This window comes from Oryzias latipes, chromosome 21, assembly GCF_053564925.1.
Source record: "Oryzias latipes strain Hd-rR chromosome 21, Olatipes_Hd-rR_3.1".
Taxonomy (NCBI): domain Eukaryota; kingdom Metazoa; phylum Chordata; class Actinopteri; order Beloniformes; family Adrianichthyidae; genus Oryzias; species Oryzias latipes.
Genome location: NC_136257.1, coordinates 13,382,745 through 13,402,367, shown reverse-complemented (window position 1 = coordinate 13,402,367; position 19,623 = coordinate 13,382,745). Strand labels below are relative to the sequence as shown.

The following is a 19,623-nucleotide window of genomic DNA, read 5'->3' as shown; positions in this document are numbered from 1 at the left end:
GTTATTAGTCTAGTCACTAGGGCAGCAACTAATAATTGTTTTTGTTGTCAATTTTTAAAATTAATTTGTTTTTTTTATAAATAAGGTAGTTCATTACTTTGAAGCAACTTTTTCTTTATTTCATCCAACATGATTAGCCACTATAATGCTTCGGAAATATCTCTGGTTTAGAGTGTTACGTGGCGTGTCTACCACTTTTTGCCTCACACCAGAGTAAGTGTTAAAAAAAAGTAAGACCAGATGGCCCCGGAGTAAAAATAACCTCTTCAAACAATCAAAGGAGGGCGGCATCAGTAAGGAAACCTGATAGCTTTGGATGTCTAACAACCTTTTACTAGAAATGTGAGGTCACAAATAATCCAAAAAAGACAACCAGAAAAGTCCATGGACCAAATTATTGTGATCCTTTGGTAAAAAAAAAAAAAAAATTAAAAAAAAACAAAGAAATTGTTTTAAATTCTGTGGCAAGCCTGATGGTGATATAAAGATAAAACTTTCCATTTTTGGAAATTTGCACTACGGAAATTTTAATTATGCTACAACATTTATGGTTGTCACGAACGTTCACAAAAGCTTATGAGCACAACACCAACACACAACAACATAGCTTGCACCACAGAAGTGGAGGAAGAGGAAGCGGTTTCAATTAATGCAGACACCCCACCACTAACAGCCCTCATAATCGCTTTGGAGGCTTTTTGATGAGTACACACACATATGTGCAACCAGGCGCTAAAAAGTGTTTTAAGTTTAGTCTGAGAAAAATATTTATGTTACTAGAAGCTAAGACCTCTTCATTTCTTTCAGTAATCATGAACGTCTGAACTGTTCTTTTCATTCAGCCACAATTTATTAGTTATTCAGTCTTAAATCCAATAAAAAACAAAGAACATCAAGTTTCCTTCGAAATATTATGGTGAAAACTGTATTTAAATTGCATTGAGTTGCTAAAACATGCTCTAAACTGTTAACAATCCATATACAATTATCAAGGTGTGCATACCTCTTCTGCAGTTGCTGGTCGCTCAACTGCAGCTGGTCCTTCAGTGTCTGATATCTGTCCCATCTCAGCAGCCTGGTTCCATCATAAAGATCCAACTCTCTATCCTGGAGCAACCTGGGAACCAAAACCAAATACGCTGAGCAAAGGAATATACACATCACTTGTCCTTTACTGACATAAAACTACATCCTTTCTTTCAATAGCTACAATACTAGTTTGAGTGGAGAGAAAAAATGTGGCAAATAAAAAGGGTCCAAAATTAAATAATGAATAGGGGAATTAGGATTTGGTGTGCTGACTGAAGTACCTAGAGAGCACAGACAGGGTTCCCAGGTTGACCCGGTGAATTCCGTCTAGAAGCAGCATCTTGCCCTCCAGGGCAGCAGTGACGAGTGGAGATGGCCGCCATGCTGTGTCTCCGTTGGGGAGGGTGTACCTCTGCTGGAGGAGGTCTCTGGCTGTCATGTCCTGAAGTTAAAGGGAAAGAGAAGTAGCATTAAAGCAGTTGTGTTCAGCACTAAATTGCAATAAAAATTGACATTGTGAGTCTTTCTGAATTCCACTTAGAATGGGACGCAGAAAAAGATAGATATTCAAAGGAGTTAAAGTCCCGCTCCAATCATCTTTCGATTTATTGTTAAAGCATTCCCAGTGGTCTTTTAATTATAATTATGCAGTTTTTCGCCCAAATCCAAAACCCTGTGTTGTTTTATAGGACATAGTTTTTGCAGAGTGGGAGGAGCTCATTAGAAATTCACCTCTGGATTGCGGGCAGGACAGTTGAAGAGTGAGTCACCTTTAATTTCCCATTATTCCTTTGTTACACATTCTCCAGCTATCTTACAGTCCCTCACACCCCAAACCTAACATAATTGGTGCAAGAAAAATGGCAAACAATATTGGAGCTATCCAGCTGTACAGTTTTGAGCCAGATACCGGCTTAGACGAGGAAAAAAAGGCATACACGAATCTATTTGTCTACAAGTGCATTCAGCAAAATTAGTGGAGCAGGATTGTAGTTTGAACGTAATAACTACTATAAAACTGTATTTTTTTGGCTGCCCCTCATTTACGACAATTTGAATAAAGAAATACTCCTAAATGGAATTTTAATCTGAACTTTCTATATTGTCCATTAGATGATGACAAAGGTTCACCTTGCAGAATTCTTTTTCATGCAATTTTGCATATTGTTTTTTTAATGGGGCATTGTGTTCTGCATCCTAATTGGCTGTGGAACTTGTCAATCAATCTCCACCATGTCATGTCTCCTGTACAGAATGCATTCAGTTTGCCAGAGTTGCATAAATTTTCGATCGCGATTGGGTGTATCATTACACAGTTGGAACACTGTGTAATCTAGACCAAATTAAACATTTCTGACACTCATTTTGATTAATGCTAACAAAATTCTTGCAGCAGTCAATGTCTGCCAGACAAAACAAATTATTATGATGATCTATCAGACTATTTATCAATTGGTAAATAGTCTACACATCTAATATTGATAACCTATAAGGACATTTTATAACTACATTTCATTTCTAAATTGATTTTGTTAGAGTTTCAGAGGTGAATTTCAAAAGGGCAAACTGCCCTTTTGAAATCTTAACTTACCTGGTAGAGCATGACAGGCTCAACACTGTAACCCAACATGTTGGCGAACTCTCTGGCGATGACAGATTTCCCAGAGCCCTTAGCGAAAACAAAGCTTTCTGTTAGCTTAGAGTTATCATACTTTACATGACGAACAGTCTATTGGTTACCTTAGGACCTATCAGACAGATGTCCTTTACGATGTGTGACTGCATCATCTCAGCCAGCAGCTGCGAGTGGCCTGGTGTGCTGACGAAGGTGGGGTTGCTGTGGGGGGGGTGGGCCTCGTTAGTGCCTGCTGGACTCTAAAGGTTAAAAAATAAAAAGTATTACAGTTAACACTTAAAAAAAACTGCAGTTCATGAAACAAAAACCAGATCTGTTTGATCTAATGACAATACAAAGCAAGTACTTTAATGATACAGACATGATGATGAGGTCACCCCAGTCACATGTTGAAGTATCGTTGGGCAAACTGCCTCCAGTGGCCCCGCAACTGGAGAGCTACTTTGTGTGTGAGCCAATGGGTAGGGAGAGCTGTAGCAGTGTAAAACTATTTTGAGCATTAACAGGTAAAAAAGGGGTGTACTAGTGGAGAACTTTGGCTAGTGTGATTACAAAACTACGGTGCCTATTAGCAATGAATACAGTCAGGACCATAAATATTTGGACAAAGACACATTCTTTCTACCGTAATTTTGTTTCTGTACATTACCAAAGTGAATTTGAAATAAAACAACTCAGATGCCATTGAAGTGCAGACTTTCAGCTTTTGTTACATGGGTTGAACAAAAAGACTGCATGAAAATGTGAAAAACTAAAGCATTTTTTAAACACAATCCCTTCATTTCATGGTCTTGTAAGTAATTGGACAAATGAAACAACTGAAAACAAAATGGTCATTACTAATATTTGGCTGAAAACCCTTTTTAGGCAATGACAGCCTGAACTCATGGAAATCACTAGATGCTGGGTTTTCTCCTTCTGAATGCTCTGCCAGGCCTTTACTGCAGCGGCAGTGGTAGGAACAGGGGGGAAGCTGACGGGCTTGTAGCAGCTACTCAGTGAGGGCATTCAAGGGGAAGCATAGCACCTGCGGGCCAAACATTCATTCATTCATCTTCTAAACCCATTTTGTTCCTTCCTAGGTCACAGGGATGCTGGAGCCTATCCCAGCCACTCTTGGGCGAAAGCAGGGGACATCCACGACAGGTCGCCAGTCTGTCGCAGAGCCACAATCACACACCCATGCACACTCACATTCACACTTATGGACAATTTAGAGAGACCAATTAACCTATGAAGCATGTTTTTGAACGGTGGGAGAAATCTGGAGTCCCCGGAGAGAACCCACACATGCACGGGGAGAACATGCAAACTCCACACAGAAAGGTCCCCTATTGATATTCTGGTTCAGGTCCCCCAGCCGGGGGCCTTCTTGCTGTGAGGCAAAGGCACCAACCGCTGCATCACCATGCAACTGCGGGCCGTTTTAAGTATGACTAGCAATAATTAATACACAATGGTTCATTATGTATTTTTGTATTAATGTACTTTTTTCTTTAAGGAAAATAGTAACTTAGAGAACTATATCTAGACAAAAGCAAAAAGAAACGCACACAGTATCACCATCATGTGAGTTCAAAGACCCGCTCATGCAAGTAGTGTGAAAATAAGTCTCAGAGGAGATCCTCTGCTTCCTGAGTGATGGGATTTGCACGCTTAACATTTTCTTACAGCAAGTCAATTGGCCTGATTTTGTGCGTAGGACATAGCATCGACTGATAAAAAGATTTGAAGCAGGGAGAACATGGTTAGGATCACAGGAAATAAAGAAAGCCTTGGGGTGCTGACTTTGCAGCCATGCAATAGATGCACGTATATTCTTGACAACTGCTGCGATAATCCTTGGGTAATATATACACACTCTGCTATGACGTGCATAAACTTCCTGTGTCTCAGGCTGACAGCTAACAGTTCTGTATCACACAGAATTTCTTTGACAGTCCAGTGAGAGGAATTGAACCATCTCTTATTCATGTTCAGTGTGATTCCCACGACCCTGCCATCATCATCATCGCATAGTTTCGAGTTCATGTCAACTCCTGCAGATGTAAATCTACAGAGATCAATGTTTGTATCCTGGATGGGCCAAGTTAGCCATTTCTAAGATCAGTCTTGTGGTAAAGTATTTGCGTTTTCAGTAAGAAAGATGTCGTGTCAACTTTGTTGAGAAGTGTACAACATTTCCTGCCATTTGGAAGGAGTTAATGTCTTATTTCTCCACCACTTAGAGTTTATTATGCCTTAAATTTTACTCCCCTGTTGCATCTGTGGTGCTTCCTCTTCACCTACCCTGGGATGAAATCATATATCCCGACAATAGGGGTGCAAGATATGAGGAAAACTGGCGATATTAGAGATTAATATTGGGATAACAATATAATTTGCGGTGTATAAACAAACAGGCAAAACAACCAAAACATCATTCCTACTTCATTGCAACAGTTTAAAAATTATATTCCAAATGACCCTCGTCGACATAGGAGGCAAACATCTAAAATAATAGGCCTCCATCTGATTGGTCAACAACGTGAAGGGCTCCATCTGATTGGTCAAATGCATAAAGGGATTTATTTGATTGGTTAAATGCTTCAAGCTGCCATAAGATTGTTTTAGCACATTTGCGGTATATTGTGCAGACCTACCCGACAACATTTTTTTTCCAACTTAAGCAGTTGTTTTCTTAAATAGGCCATATTGAAAGAGTGTGGTCAACTCTCAATACAGATATCCATAGGATACATGATAATGCATACATAAGATTAGGGGGCGGGCTGTGGACACAGGCGCCAGTGCAGCAACCAATAATGTGATATTGAACAACGTCCCAACTTATGAAATGATGGTAAATAATGGGGCTTCGGAAGGCATGAAGCTCATGTGTTTCTCTGTCCTTAAAGTGTTTTTTGTATAATATGTGTTTAGTATGCATTTGTAGTGAATTTTCTACTGTATCATTCAGTAGACAAAAAAAAAAGGGAAATTGGATATAATCAAATAATATACAGTTTTCCTATGCGCTTCACCTTTTGCAGTCTCGCTGTTTTGCTGAAATTTTCAGTTATTTTGCGTCCTTTTTTTTTTAAATAGCAAACGGAGTTCTTCGTCCTGATTGGCTGTACACCACTGTCAATCAATCTCTTCTGTGCCGTGTGTCTTGTACAGAATGAGTTCAGTTTGTCAGAGTTCCATAAATCTTCAATTGTGCTCAGGTCTTTGTTTTCATTTTATAATACAAGACTTATTTTCCTTTAAAGGTTTGAACTTTGAGAGTTTACATGACAGAGAAAAGTGTAAAAATGTTCATGTCTTTCTGAGAAAAGTGTAAAAAGTGAGCAGTAAGGAGTTTTAAAGCCTGAAAACTTCTATAATGCTTCTTTGTGAATTTCACCTATTGCCGATTATTTTTAGAACATAAACCCAAGGGTATAAACGAGACAACACTGTACCTTAAATAGTAGAAAACATATGAAATACCTGAAAAGTAATTTCTTTGTCTGCGATGCTTAGTTTTACATCCACATGGCCTTGAAATTCCTTTGACACAGACACACTCAAAATAGAGCTGGGAGTTTGCTGAAGTTGGTTTTCCAGAAGCTCAAACTTCTGTCAAAAGAAAAACACACACAACATGAAAAGATGTGAATAGCGTATCTATATATGCATCAGATTGAAAACTAATGACTGATAACTCAGCTCTTGAATTACATTCAGTACAGCCTCAACAGCAGTGTGTCCATCCTTGGCCAGGAAGTTCTTATAGGGATAAAGTCTGTGAATGAGCTTGTGCAGAGGAAGCATGGGGAAAATGTTCTGCAAAAAAAAAGAAAGAATAGTTTTATTGTCTACTTACTTCGTTTATTTTGCTGCTTTATTATTATTTTTGATGTTTTTTACATCTTCATCAAGTCTCACCAAAACACGAACAGCAGGAAGCAGATTGTCAATTGGGAAATCAGGAAGGCCTAGACTGGAGGATTCTTGGGAGCACAGCGTGGTGGCAAATGACAGCAGCTGGGACACCCTGAAACATAAGATCAACCATGACACGGCAGTGTTTACGTTGTTTGGTCTCCATCTAAAAGTTCTGTACATTTTCCAAATAAAGAAATGTATTAACTTTAGTATTTGGCAGTGGCGGAGGTGGGAGCTGGAACATTTTCTATTGGGGGGAAGATCAATGTGATATTATTGTTATTAATATTAAAACAGCAGTTCTTTAGCTGATGTGCAATTACTGAGGCTTAAACAGCTTGTATTGGTGTTTTATTTTTTTTCTGTATGATACTAGTGTTAACCTAAAAAATGGGGGGGGGGGGGGGGTTCGGAGGGGGGGCAGCTGCCCCCCTCTATCTCTGCCCCTGGTAGATGGCCTATAAAAGTGGGATAACAGAAAATAATCAAAATAATCAAAAAAGTTATACTGAAACCATAATAATAATCTTAAATTTAAAGAGAAATAAGCAATACTTGTCCAAATTTCTTCTCATCACAAGTAAAAGAAATTTCCTGAAAATAACGTAGTTCAACCCCAAACCTTTGTTGAAATGTTTTTGTTATTTTCTGGATTCCTTTTTTGTTCATTTTTCTGTCTCATACAGTTAAAAAAAACAAAGATCTAAAATATATAGCATTTTCTTTGTCAGTAAGCAAATGTACAAAAACAGCTATGGATCTTTTAAATCAAGCTACCGGTAAATGCATTAACTTTCCTACCTTTCTGCAGGAACGTTTGCCCCTGCTGCATATAGCAATTCCAGCTGATCCTGAAAATGTAAAGATGAGAAATGCCATGGGACAACACACAAGAATGTCTAAAAGTATACAGATTTACAGAAAAAAATGATTTCATATTTTCTGTGAACTATTTTATTGAGACACTGTGAGATGGTTTGGCACTGGATGATCAGGAGATTTGGATCTGACCTTGAATGGTAGGTAATAGATGTCTCTGGCCTGGAAACGAGAGCGAAGAGGAGGATCCAATGGGTTCCCTTTGTACTTGGAAACAGGAATACCAAGGGCGATGACCCAGAAGTCTTCGCTTACACGAACAATCTTCCATCTGTCCAACTCCTCTTTGGTATGCTCCTGCAAAGTTACACAACACTTCTTTTTACCATAGTTGATTCATGGATGATACATGTCTGTCTGGAACACAATACCCCTTTATTTCCATTGTATAACTATACCTTTAACTCATAAATTTGTATTTACCAATTCAAAAGAACTTGCAAATTACCCTCTAGATGATGAAGACATAATTTAAATGCATAAAACATTGTCATTTTTTCAAAAGCTTTCCTTTGCTTGGAAAGCACTGACCTGGAGCAGTTTGTCGTAGCGCTCAGCTGCCATTAGAAAACGACCATCGTCCAGTTGCATCTCTCTGTTTTCCAGCAGATTGTTAAGGATTGGAAGAACATTTCGCTCTGCTTTCTCCAACCCTTCCAGAACCAGAACCCGACCCTGTGTTGCTGCTCTTACAGCACACTAAAAAAAACAAAATAAAAATAGAGATAATCATGGGGGAAAAAAAACATACAATCAGTCATAAGACATCTGCATACAATGGGGCATAAAAGCATTTGTCAAAGATCAGGAATCTTTATTATAATTATGCTGGCGCAATGACATTTTGATCAGGAATTCTCAGCTACTGCACACAGGAAGACAGAATAATACAGAAGGGGTATATTTGTATAAACCCCTTTTATATTTGAGGATAACTTAATTTTTTATAATATTAGTGTAAATTTCTTTTTGTACAGGGTCACAAAGGACACAAAAAGCAAAAACAGGCTCCCTAGACAGGCCAATTTTAAAAAAAAAGGTAAAAAGGAGGTCAGGAAGCAGGAAATGACTAAAGAAACACATAGGAGGGGTAGAAATACAAACAAAAAGGGGCAACAAATTCCTTCAGGTTTATCATTTTTACTTTCACAGGTAAATGTTAAGGAAAAGGGTTGTGATTGTCGTCAGACACACACACACACATTCACACACACACACACACACCCACACTGTTACATACATTACCATAGGCTGCACAAACTGTAAGAGAACGCAATATCATTTTTTTTAAAGAGTTGCTAAATCAAGAAGATTTACTTGAAATTTTGCTATTCTAACAGCACTGCAAAAACTAAGACAGTAACAATAAAGGCTGTCCTTTTTTCTGTCTTGCAAGAAAAAAATTATCAAGAAAGTGGTTTAATAGCAAAATAATCTTTAAGAAAACATGTCGTAGTGACTAGAATCTTTTTCTTATAATAGGAATTCCTGGTAAGAACTTTTTTTTGCTCCATTTGCATAATGTCTTGCTTTTAAAAAAAAAAATGTTTTGGATATATTTCTTATTTCTAAGGGCCCTGTTTTTGCAGTGAGGAATGAAATAAAACCACGTGACTATAACCTTAAGGGGTAGGAAAGAGCCTAAAATGAAAAAGAAGAAAAAATCTCTTGAGCTAAAGAGAGAAGAGGAACAGCAAAAGCTCTGGGACTGACACATTAAGCTTAAATTTAGGACGTTTAATCAGCACAGAGCTCCGTGGAATACGTGAGTGTTCTGATTACCACATAAAGATGCACACATGCCACCATGGGTGTATAAATGTCTGTAAATGGATGAATGGCACTGTGATGTGTAAAACGTTTTGGGCCTTGAAGGTGGAAAGCCACTGAGTAGGGGTCATTTACTATATGGTACTGAACTAAACTCCCCTCAAAAAGAAAGGTTTTTGTCCATCACCCCCATGTCAAATCTTAAAAGACATATTTAATACTGTGTACAGTAACAAAGCCATTCCCAAAGGTCCTTAATAACCCAAACAAATCCTACACATAAACAAATAACATAAAACAATAAAATCAACATTTTGAGTGTTTTGAGATTTGATGTTTCATACGTCTGACAGGAGTGAGTTGAACGACTTGGTTCTACTCCCCATAGTGCTAAGTTGGATAAAGGTGAATGGAGGACAAGGATTTCAAAACGGGGTAGGGAGGAGGAGAAGGAGATATCAATGAATCACTCAATGAGTTTGACATTCCAGACTGCTCCACAGACTAAAATACATAAAATAATTTAACACCCATTGTGATGAAAATGAGGTTTTAGCTGTTTTTAACATGTTCTTGTAGCATTTTTCTGATGATGGACATTTATTTTTGAGAAAGTTAAGCTCAAAATTTCATTCCTGAGAACTTCTTTATTCAAATTGTTTTGCATCAAGAGCAGATGAAAAAATCCTGTTTGATAAAGAGCTTATTTGTGACGTATAAAATACGATAGGTGGGTCACAAGGTCCCAGCTCGACTTAAGAAGAGAGCTCTCAGCAATGGGGAGGGGAAGGGTGGGGGAGGGTTGCTCCACGCAAATGGCCCTGCAGACAACTCAGAGACAAATTTCTAATAAACTACTGCTGATCTGCAGAAACTACAGTTGTGCTCATCAGTTTACATAACCTGAATAAACTTACGACTTCTTGGTAATTTTTCTGAGAATATGAATCACAACACAAAAACTTTTTTCCACTCATGCTTAGAGGTTAGGTGAAGCTCCTTTTATTGTCAAAAAGTTCTCTTTACCCTTTTCAAATCACAATGACAACAGAAACTTCCCCAATAACCCTTTTCAAAAGTTTACAGTGGGGCAAAAAAGTATTTCGTCAGCCACCAGTTGTGCAAGTTCTCTCACTTAAAAAGTTGGGAGAGGCCTGTAGTTTTCATCATTGGTATACCTCAACTATGAGAGACAAAATGAGACCAAAGAAATCCAGAAAAATCACAGTCTGATTTTTAAAGAATTTAATTGTAATTTATGGTGGAAAATAAGTATTTGGTCAATTGCAAAAATTCAACTCACTACTTAGTTATATACCCTTTGCTGGCAATGACAGCAGTCAAATGTCTTCGCAAGGTTTTCACAAACTGTTGCTGGTATTTTGGCCCATTCCTCCATGCAGATCTCCTCTACAGAAGCAATGCTTTGGGGCTGTCGCTGTCCAACATGGACTTTCAACTCCTTGCAAAGATTTTCTTTGGGGTTGAGATCTGGAGACTGGCTAGGCCACTCTAGGACCTTGAAATTCTTCTAACGAAACCACTCCTTCATTACCTGGGAAGTGTGTTTGGGATCGTTGTCACGCTCAAAGACCCAGCCACGTTTCATATTTAATGCCTTTTTTAACTGAATGAGGTTTTCACTCAAAACATGACTATACATGGCCCCATTGATTCTTTTCTTTACACAGATCAGTCATCCTTGCCCCTATGCTGAAAAACAGCCTCAAAGCATGATGTTTCCACCCCCATGCTTTACAGGTGGTATGGTATTCTTTGGATGCAACTCAGCATTCTGTGATTGATGTGATTTTTTGATTTTTCAGAATTTTTTTTCTAACTTTGTCTCTCATAATTGAGGTATACCTATGATGAAAATTACAGGCCTGTCTCAACCATTTAAGTGGGAGAACTTGTGCAATTGGTGGCTGAATTAATCCTTTTTTGCCCCACTGTACCTTTATGACTGATCAAATCAAATGAAATTAAACTTTATTTCGTTAGCACTTTTCTAACTCGTGCTACTCAAAGTGGTTTACATAAAAACAATCAACTTTTAAAAACAAAAGACGAGACGATAAACAAATATTTCTTTTAAAAAAACATACAATGCCAAGACCCCCACACACACACATACACATACATACACCATGGCGAGAAAAATTAAGTGATGTAGAAATCTAGCTTTTTGATGACATGCACACAAATTCCAAGCAAAACATGCTCACCTGGTCAATGTAGAAGGCCGTCCCTGAACAAATTTCTCTCCTCTGCTTTAAATCAGTCTCTGTTGTGTCTCTGGAAAGAGTGACATATTCCACTTCCCGTTTAGTCAACTCCTGAAAAAGAAAGAGCAAAATCAGTCGCACATGCTTCCAAATCTAAATTGGGTTGACTGCATAAAATGAGAACTATTAAAAGATAATATAACACCAAAGAGGAATCTCTTTTCATGGAAAATGACAGTCAAGTTTAAATAACGAGGAACTGCAACAGCAATTGTGTTAAATTTTAGGTTGTTCACTTATGTGTGGTGAGGCCACTTTAGCCTCAACATGCTTTCTTCATGGGAGTCATTAGATATAGCACATTATCAGATAACACAAATCAGTGACATTACATGTTTGACTGTAAGACGTATGCTTTCCCTGTAATGACAATGTTTGTGAAATGGAACTAAAGTTAACGCAAACTCAAGAAAATCCCTTATTTTACATCAAAGAAATTTTGATTCTTTTGAATAAACATTTCTTCAGTGGCACTGAGTGCAGGCTTTGGCTCATTGATGCTATCAATTTGGCAGGTGATCAATGAACTGGAGTTTAAGACCAAAAAATCAAGAGCTTTTACTCCATCAGATGACAAATCCAGAAACATTGTTGACCAAACACCTTCAAATATCCTCCAAACGTAGTTCTTGTTTCAAACAGGAGACTGGATGTAGAAACTTCCAACATTTGCCTGTCTCCCGTAAAAAAAATTTGATAAGCCAAAAGAATATAAAATAAATAGATGTGAGACAGCTGGTCTTTATTGCTCGTGATGTTCCATATGTAAGCTTTGTAAGTGAGGAGTTCCCATCAATAGTTGTGTTTGTGTGAAACATAAGCACTCACAAGGTACTGCATTGCTATTGATCGTCTCAGGGTTCCTGGGGGTCCAATAAGAAACACATCTTGGCCTAAAAGGTCTTTCTGCATTATCCAACGAAGGTGTTGAACAACAGTCTGAGGCAGTGAGTCTGAAACTGGTGAGGCCACACACAAAGGTAATCAAATCATATCTTTTTTTTTACATGTGGTTACAGATTGTGTCTGTAGCTCCAATAGTGAAAAATACTTACAGTGTTTGACGGGGACGAGTTCTGGATTCTGAGGTTTTTTGAGTTTATAAGAGACTTCACCGATGTTTATGGTGTCGCCTGCAAAAAAAATAAGACTAAATACAAGCCAAGTTTCTGTCCTATCACAGCGTGGATACATTCTCACTGGCAGGTTAGATTTCACCAGGCTTTATTTCCATGGACAGTTCACTTTAGCAAGCGGGAACATATACCTAAATTTAACCAAAATCTCACAAATCCTAATTTTGTTCATTATATTTTTCTTCATTGCACGTTATTTATGTTTTAACCTGACCAATTAGATGCCTCAATAAAAGTATGTGGTCTCATGTCAAATGTTCAGAGCTTTTGATTGACAGATTCTCCTGAGCCTGCTTTCGAGTGGTAGGGGTGTGGCCTTTCAACAGGCTCACTTGGTGACTGTGGTTGCCATAGAAATATCGACTTAGAGCGACTCCAACAAATCACATCTCACGGAGGACGTCTAGCTTCAACATGCCATTGGCCATAATCGCAAAAAATGACAACTAAATTGACTCAATTTTGTTGGAGCCGAATGTAAGCAAGTTTCTATGGGTGATGTCACACTCACTCAGTCCAGTTCTCAGATGCAGTCAATGGTCCAGACCAAGTGCACCTTTAGCCTCAATTTGTGTTGTCATTGCCTTTTGATGGTGGACTAACATTTGTAATTAAAAACATGAGTGACGGTCACTCTTTGACAACCAATTTTCCCCAGGCCTTGACAGTTTTTTTGGATTTGGGTCGTATCAGAGCCGGTTTACGTTCACACCATGAGTGACTTGCAGCAAAGTCTCAGTCCAATTGTTGGTCCAGAGTTTGCATTTGTCTATTCACCCCTTCACACTTAGTGCAGACAAACCAAATGAGGAGGGTGTGAATACACCCTTAGATCACTTGAGGGTGAACCAAAGGGTGGAAGTGAAAGGCAGAAAATGATAAAAGCTTGAGGTACTACAAATGCCTAAAATGAAACAGAAAAACTGTACCAATGAAAAAGTTAGAAAATGTCAAAGCTATGGAGCTGGGGAAGTAAACAATGTTGGTAATTCAAAATACACAGTTTAGTACTGGTAAAAAAAAACAGATTGTACAATTTCAGTACATGATGGTACGTGACCTGACATTTTCACCATTCGTACCTGCTGTGCTGATACAGGGACAGAAGGGTTAACTGCTCATGCTCACCATCTCACTTTAAAAAATTCTACCACATGCGCCCTGGCATCACTTATGGTACGTACACACTGGCCATGTGATGCGTGATCGAGAACATGCTGAACGCGGGTTGTTGAACATGTTTTTAGCATATGGTGTTCATGCTGAACTGTCTCTACCCAATACGGGCACGTGTCTGTCACCAACAGCTGGAGGAGGCTTGGAGCAAAATGTCAAAGCAGAGCAAATGTGGTGAATCTTGCTCCAGGCTTTTTCTTTCACAGCTCCGATAAATGAAAGACTTGGTTTCAACGAATTCTGACCAGGCACAAACTGCAATTATTCATTTTTCCTTCATGATCAATCTTCTGTTTTTTTTTCTTATGATCAATTTTCAAACGGTTGACATTTCTTTGAACTTAAAATAACGCCACCTATGTGTCACTACTAAATCCTGAGTTGTCAAAGTTCAACTTGTTTAACTTTTAACATGCGTCCAAATAACTGCGCGTTTTGTACTTTTAGCCCAAAAATTGACTTAAAACCTTGCAGAATCACATGCATTCACACGTTTACATTGACTTTTTATTGAAAGTGGTCGCATTGCCGAAGCCGGTATGAACATAGCATAACAGTGGTGGCAGCGTTTATTCCTTCTGCCGCTGGTATTTACATCACCAAGAACAGAAGCAGATTATTATTTTTTTAAGTTCTGTTGTGAGATGTTATTCAACATATACAATCCAGCTGAGATTTTAGCACAGTAGACTTTAAAGTACACTGAACAAAAATATAAACCCAACACTTTTGTTGTTGCTCCCATTTTTTATGGTATAAACTCAAAGATGTAAAACATTTTCCACATACACAAAATAACCAGTTCTCTGAAATATTGTTCAAAAATCTGTGATAGTGAGCACTTCTCCTTTGCCAAGACGTTCCATCCCACCTCACAGGTGTGCCATATCAAGATGCTGATTAGACAGGATACTCCAAAATCTTCAGTTTTGTTTTATGGAGGGGGTCAGGGGACTCAGTCAACCAGTCAGTATCTGGTGTGACCACCATTTGCCTCATGAAGTGCGACACATCTCCTTCGCATAAAGTTGATCAGGTTGTCTATTGTGGTGGTGGGGTTATGGTATGGGCAGGCATTGTTATGGGCAAAGAACACAGGAGCATTTCATTGATGGCATTTTGAATGCACAGAGATACCGTGGCGAGATCCTGGGGCCCATTGTTGTGCCGTACATCCAACAACATCACCTCATGTTGCAGCACGATAATGCACGGCCCTATGCTGCAAGGATCTGTACACAATTCTTGGAAGCTGAAAACATCCCAGTTCTTGCATGGCCAGCATACTCACCGGACATGTCATCCATTGAGCATGTTTGGGATGCTCTGGATCGGCGTATACAACAGCGTGTTCCAGTTCCTGCCAATATCAAGCAACTTCGCACAGCCATTTAAGAGTGGACCAACATTCCACAGGCCACAATAGACAACCTGATCAACTCTATGCGAAGGAGATGTGTCGCACTTCATGAGGCAAATGGTGGTCACACCAGATACTGACTGGTTGTCTGAGTCCCCTGACCCCCTCAATAAAACAAAACTGAAGATTTCAGAGTGGCCTTTTCTTGTGGCCAGTCTAAGGCACACCTGTGCAATAATCATGCTGTCTAATCAGCATCTTGATATGGCACACCTGCGAGGTGGGATGGATTGTCTTGGCAAAGGAGAAGTGCTCACTACCACAGATTTAGACAGATTTGTGAATAATATTTCAGAGAACTGGTTGTTTTGTGTATGTGGAAAATGTTTCACATCTTTGAGTTAATACCATAAAAACTGGGAGCAATAACAAAAGTGTTGCTTTTATATTTTTGTTCAGTGTATATCTGCAGATTCATCATGTGCATTCTTTGACGGTCCCACATTTTACAGAAACTCACAACGTTGGCTCAAATGATCTTATATTCTCTGTTTTGCCTATTTTATACATGACAGAGCCATATGACATCATGATGTTCCCTGTCCCGGTTTGCATTCGCAGCACAACAATTACTGTTCTAGGGTCCAGGCAATGGGGTTGTGGCACCAACAACACAACAAACAAATAATCTTTATTTTAGATTTTTTCTTTTCCTTTTAGGAAAAGCGATATAAAATCTAATCTTGGATCCTGCCAAAAACAATCAGAGATTCAATGTTATGGCCATTTTGTCTGAATCTACAGAGAGAGAAAACATGATTAAATGAAAATGTAGAGGTATCCACAGCCAATTATCTGCCTCCATCCAACCGTATCAGTATCCTCCTCACTCACATCAACCACCCTCAAGTCCTCCTTCTTTACCTCCATGAACCTCCTCTTTGGTCTTCCTCTTTCCTGGTAGCTTCAGTCTCAGCATTCTTTTACCATCATCATCATCACCGTTCCTCCTCTAAATGTGTTCAAATCATCTCAATCTGATTGGCTGTATGTATCTCCAAAACATCTAATATGAGGATTTCCTCAACCTGGCTGCTCTCACCAGTCTTTTACAGCTTTATTTTTATTCTTGATGAAACTATTCGGTCACACAACACACCAGTAACCGTCCTCCACCCGTTCCAATCTGCTTACACCCGTCTCTTCACCTCTTTCCACTTCACTCTCAGTTGTTCTGGACTGTTGACACAAAAAAACTTAAAGACCTCCACTTTCTTCACCTCTGCTCTCTGTAACCCCACTGTTCCCCCTGAGTTCCTCACATTTACACACAGATTCTCTGTCTTGCTTGCTGGTCCTCTACCTTTCAGAGCAAACCTCCACCTGTCTAGATATTTGGGTCTCAATACAGCTCCACAAAGACACAATGAGCTTTTTTCTGGCTTTCTCTGTACTTCTCCACTAGTATCCTCAAAGCAAACATGGCTCTCCTATTTGGCATAAAAACATTATTTTCCTCACAAATATAATTGGAAATGGACACCAGAAAATGTATTCTCCATTCCTCTGACATTCTCCAAGATCTTGTTAAACAGTGCAGACAGAAACTCTTCTGCCATATCTCTGACACTCTTCCACATCTCCACAGTTATCTTGCCAGGACCAAATGCCTTTCCACTCTTCATCACTTTACTCTTACTGATCTTTGCTACTTCCTGCTCCACAACAACCACCTATTCTTCTCTATGCTTTTTTAAACATGTTCCTCATTTTTCAGGTCTTCAAGGTTTTCCTTCTATGTTTCCATCACACTTATAGAGCCTGTCAACACATTTCCATCTCTGTCATTGATCATCCTAACCTGCTGCACGTCCTAACATCTCAGTTTCTCTACCTCGCCTGTACAGATCCATCTCTCCACCTTTGTGCCCATCATACGAGTCCTCATACGACCTTTGACTCCCACCTTCAGCTTCGGCTATTTCTCAGTCCCTGCACTTATGTCATCAGTCCTTTCAGTGTCCCACTTTTTCTTATCTAACCTTTTGCTTCAACCATACCCAAACTTCTTTGTTCCACCGCCAAGTCTTATTCCTCGATGACAAATTTGACAAATATCGGCGTGTGCGCGCACATTTACGTGAGTGTGTGTGTTAGTCATAATTCACGTGTACCCTATATTTTTGATGACATACCTGAAGAAGTGCTCACGCTTTTGACCTCGTGAGTTCGGCGCGTCCAGCCATCTCTTCCTAACAATGACCCCACAATGTTTCGCATCCGACGGGCGGCCACGGTGGTCACGCCACTGCACAGTAACTGTGGATGCATTATTCTAAATGTTTAATCGTCCAATGTGGACATTAATGTCTGCTCCAGTGCAGAGTCGGCTCGAGAGGCGGAGCGAAAACACAGACGGACAAACACGTTCAGAGATTAAAACCTTCCGTGCTGATTCGTTTGTTGTCAAAAACAGTTCCGCTGTCACGTAACCTAAACCGACCTTTCTTTTATAATTAAAAAAAAACTTCCTTCCTTTGTATTCTTTTCTTTTTTTACTTTTTTTATTTTTTCGTTTTTCACACTTTTATGGTATATGTCGTTAATACACAATAATGTACTTGTTTGAATAATACATTTGAAGTTGTTTCCTGTTTATGTTATTTTTATGTCTCAAGCTCCAAGCTCTCAGCACTGGGCAGGGGACGCCGGACTTGCTCCACGCCAACAGTCCCACCCACAACTCAGAACCGAATTTCGAATGAACTCCTGCCGCTCTACAGAAACTATTTCCTTAAAAATGATACACAATTTATTTTTGTTTGTTTGTTTGTTTTGTTTTTCCTGCCTAAAAAGGTCAAAATCATGAATAAAAGACTTTTGAAAAAAAGGGAAAAAGATTGTCAAAGTGGGTGGAGCAAAAATGGTACCTTCTACTCGTCAACTCATTTTGGTAAAGGTCTTTCTACTGTGTTGCACTTCAGACTTAATAAGTACTGGGGTAAAATGGTCACCGCATCCCAGGGCTGCACAAACAAAAATGTCTTCAATTCACCACATGAGCAGGTAGCAGAAGAAAGTGCAAATGTAATGGTTTGAATAAACTCACAGTGAGAAAATTCATTCATCATCATCTTCTTCCGTTTGTTCCCTTTTGGGGTCATAGGGTTGCCGGAGCCTATCCACACTAAATTGAATATATTTATACCAACACACACGAATGTAGAAGGGAACCCCGACTCCACAGTGGGTACCACTGTCTGAGAATCCAAAGCATAGCACCCCTTTGTCCCCAAAGGGAGTAAAGGTTTAACCCCAACTCGCCTGCACTGTGCCTCGGCCAGTTCACCAGGCAGCCCCACAGGAGACCTGGCATGGGGTGCAGACAAGGCCCAATCACCCAACCCCAAAAAGGAGGGGACTAGCTGGAGCCAAAGGCCAAGATAGGAAGACAGAGTAGCAAGCAAAGACCTGCCAGGCTCCAAATGCCAAGACAATTGTGAAAATCCAGTTTCCCATCACCACTCCTCCAGAGGCACAAACACACCAGAACCCTTAACCATCGAATCACAAACTAAGCCATCCATCCAGAAACTTGTATACACTGAGGATAAAATGAAGACAGCGGTGAATAATTACCAAATAAAACCAGGTGAGACAGCAACAAAGAAATAAGCCTGAAAACACAAGTGTCAAACTGAACCAAAGGGCACAATCCCCAGTTCTTGGCCCAACAACTGCAGAGGCTGGAGCTAAATACCTCAGAAGTGTGTCTTTGAGGTTGTGCAGTTATTAATTAAAAATTAGTATTCCTAGAAAATGCGATGATTAACCCTGACATGTTTTGTTTACCATACATGTATAATACACAATGTTTTTCTTCAATGCAGGTTGGATTAAAAACAACTTTATTGTCTTTACTAACTGAAATGTTGATTAGCAGATGCAAATGAGCAATAGCCTAAACTTCAATTTAATCTGTCTCCTGGAAATGCTCGTTTTGAGATGCTCTGTCTGATCAGATAGTCTCCCTGGATGGCGCAAGTATAGCCCCCAATTCCACAGTTAGAAACCGCAGGGTTTTATTTGACCAGGATTTATCATTTAAGGCTCACATATCTCAGGCGTGTAGAACTGATTTTTTTTCACCTGCGGAATATTGCTAAGATCAGAAATATACTTTCTAAGAGTGATGCCGAAAAACTCATCCATGCATTTGTTACGTCGAGGCTGGATTACTGTAACTACTTGTTAGCAGCGTGTCCTAAGAGTTCCTTAAGAAGTCTTCAGCTTGTTCAGAACCCAGCAGCTAGATTGTTAGCAGGAACTAGCAGAAGAGATCACATCACTCCTGTGTTAGTTTCACTTCACTGGCTCCCAGTTGTTTCTAGAATCAAGTTCAAGATCCTCCTGCTCACCTATAAGGCCTTACATGGT

General features: G+C 39.4%; 1 protein-coding gene across 1 annotated transcript in view; it reads right to left on the bottom strand.

The window, feature by feature from the left end:
- Window positions 1-17,647, bottom strand: part of vwa8 (von Willebrand factor A domain containing 8) — a 73,918-nt gene extending 56,271 nt beyond the window's left edge. Inside the window, exons 1-14 of the mRNA XM_011489452.4 lie at window positions 17,382-17,647; window positions 12,570-12,647; window positions 12,343-12,473; window positions 11,455-11,565; window positions 7,988-8,155; window positions 7,589-7,753; window positions 7,379-7,428; window positions 6,578-6,686; window positions 6,371-6,475; window positions 6,140-6,268; window positions 2,770-2,904; window positions 2,621-2,698; window positions 1,311-1,471; window positions 1,004-1,117 (exon numbers count right to left, since the gene is read on the bottom strand). Coding sequence (XP_011487754.1) covers window positions 1,004-1,117; window positions 1,311-1,471; window positions 2,621-2,698; window positions 2,770-2,904; window positions 6,140-6,268; window positions 6,371-6,475; window positions 6,578-6,686; window positions 7,379-7,428; window positions 7,589-7,753; window positions 7,988-8,155; window positions 11,455-11,565; window positions 12,343-12,473; window positions 12,570-12,647; window positions 17,382-17,517 — 1,670 coding nt within the window. The 5' untranslated portion in view covers window positions 17,518-17,647. The remainder of the gene's footprint in view (window positions 1-1,003; window positions 1,118-1,310; window positions 1,472-2,620; window positions 2,699-2,769; window positions 2,905-6,139; window positions 6,269-6,370; window positions 6,476-6,577; window positions 6,687-7,378; window positions 7,429-7,588; window positions 7,754-7,987; window positions 8,156-11,454; window positions 11,566-12,342; window positions 12,474-12,569; window positions 12,648-17,381) is intronic.
- Between the last annotated feature and the right edge of the window lie 1,976 nt (window positions 17,648-19,623).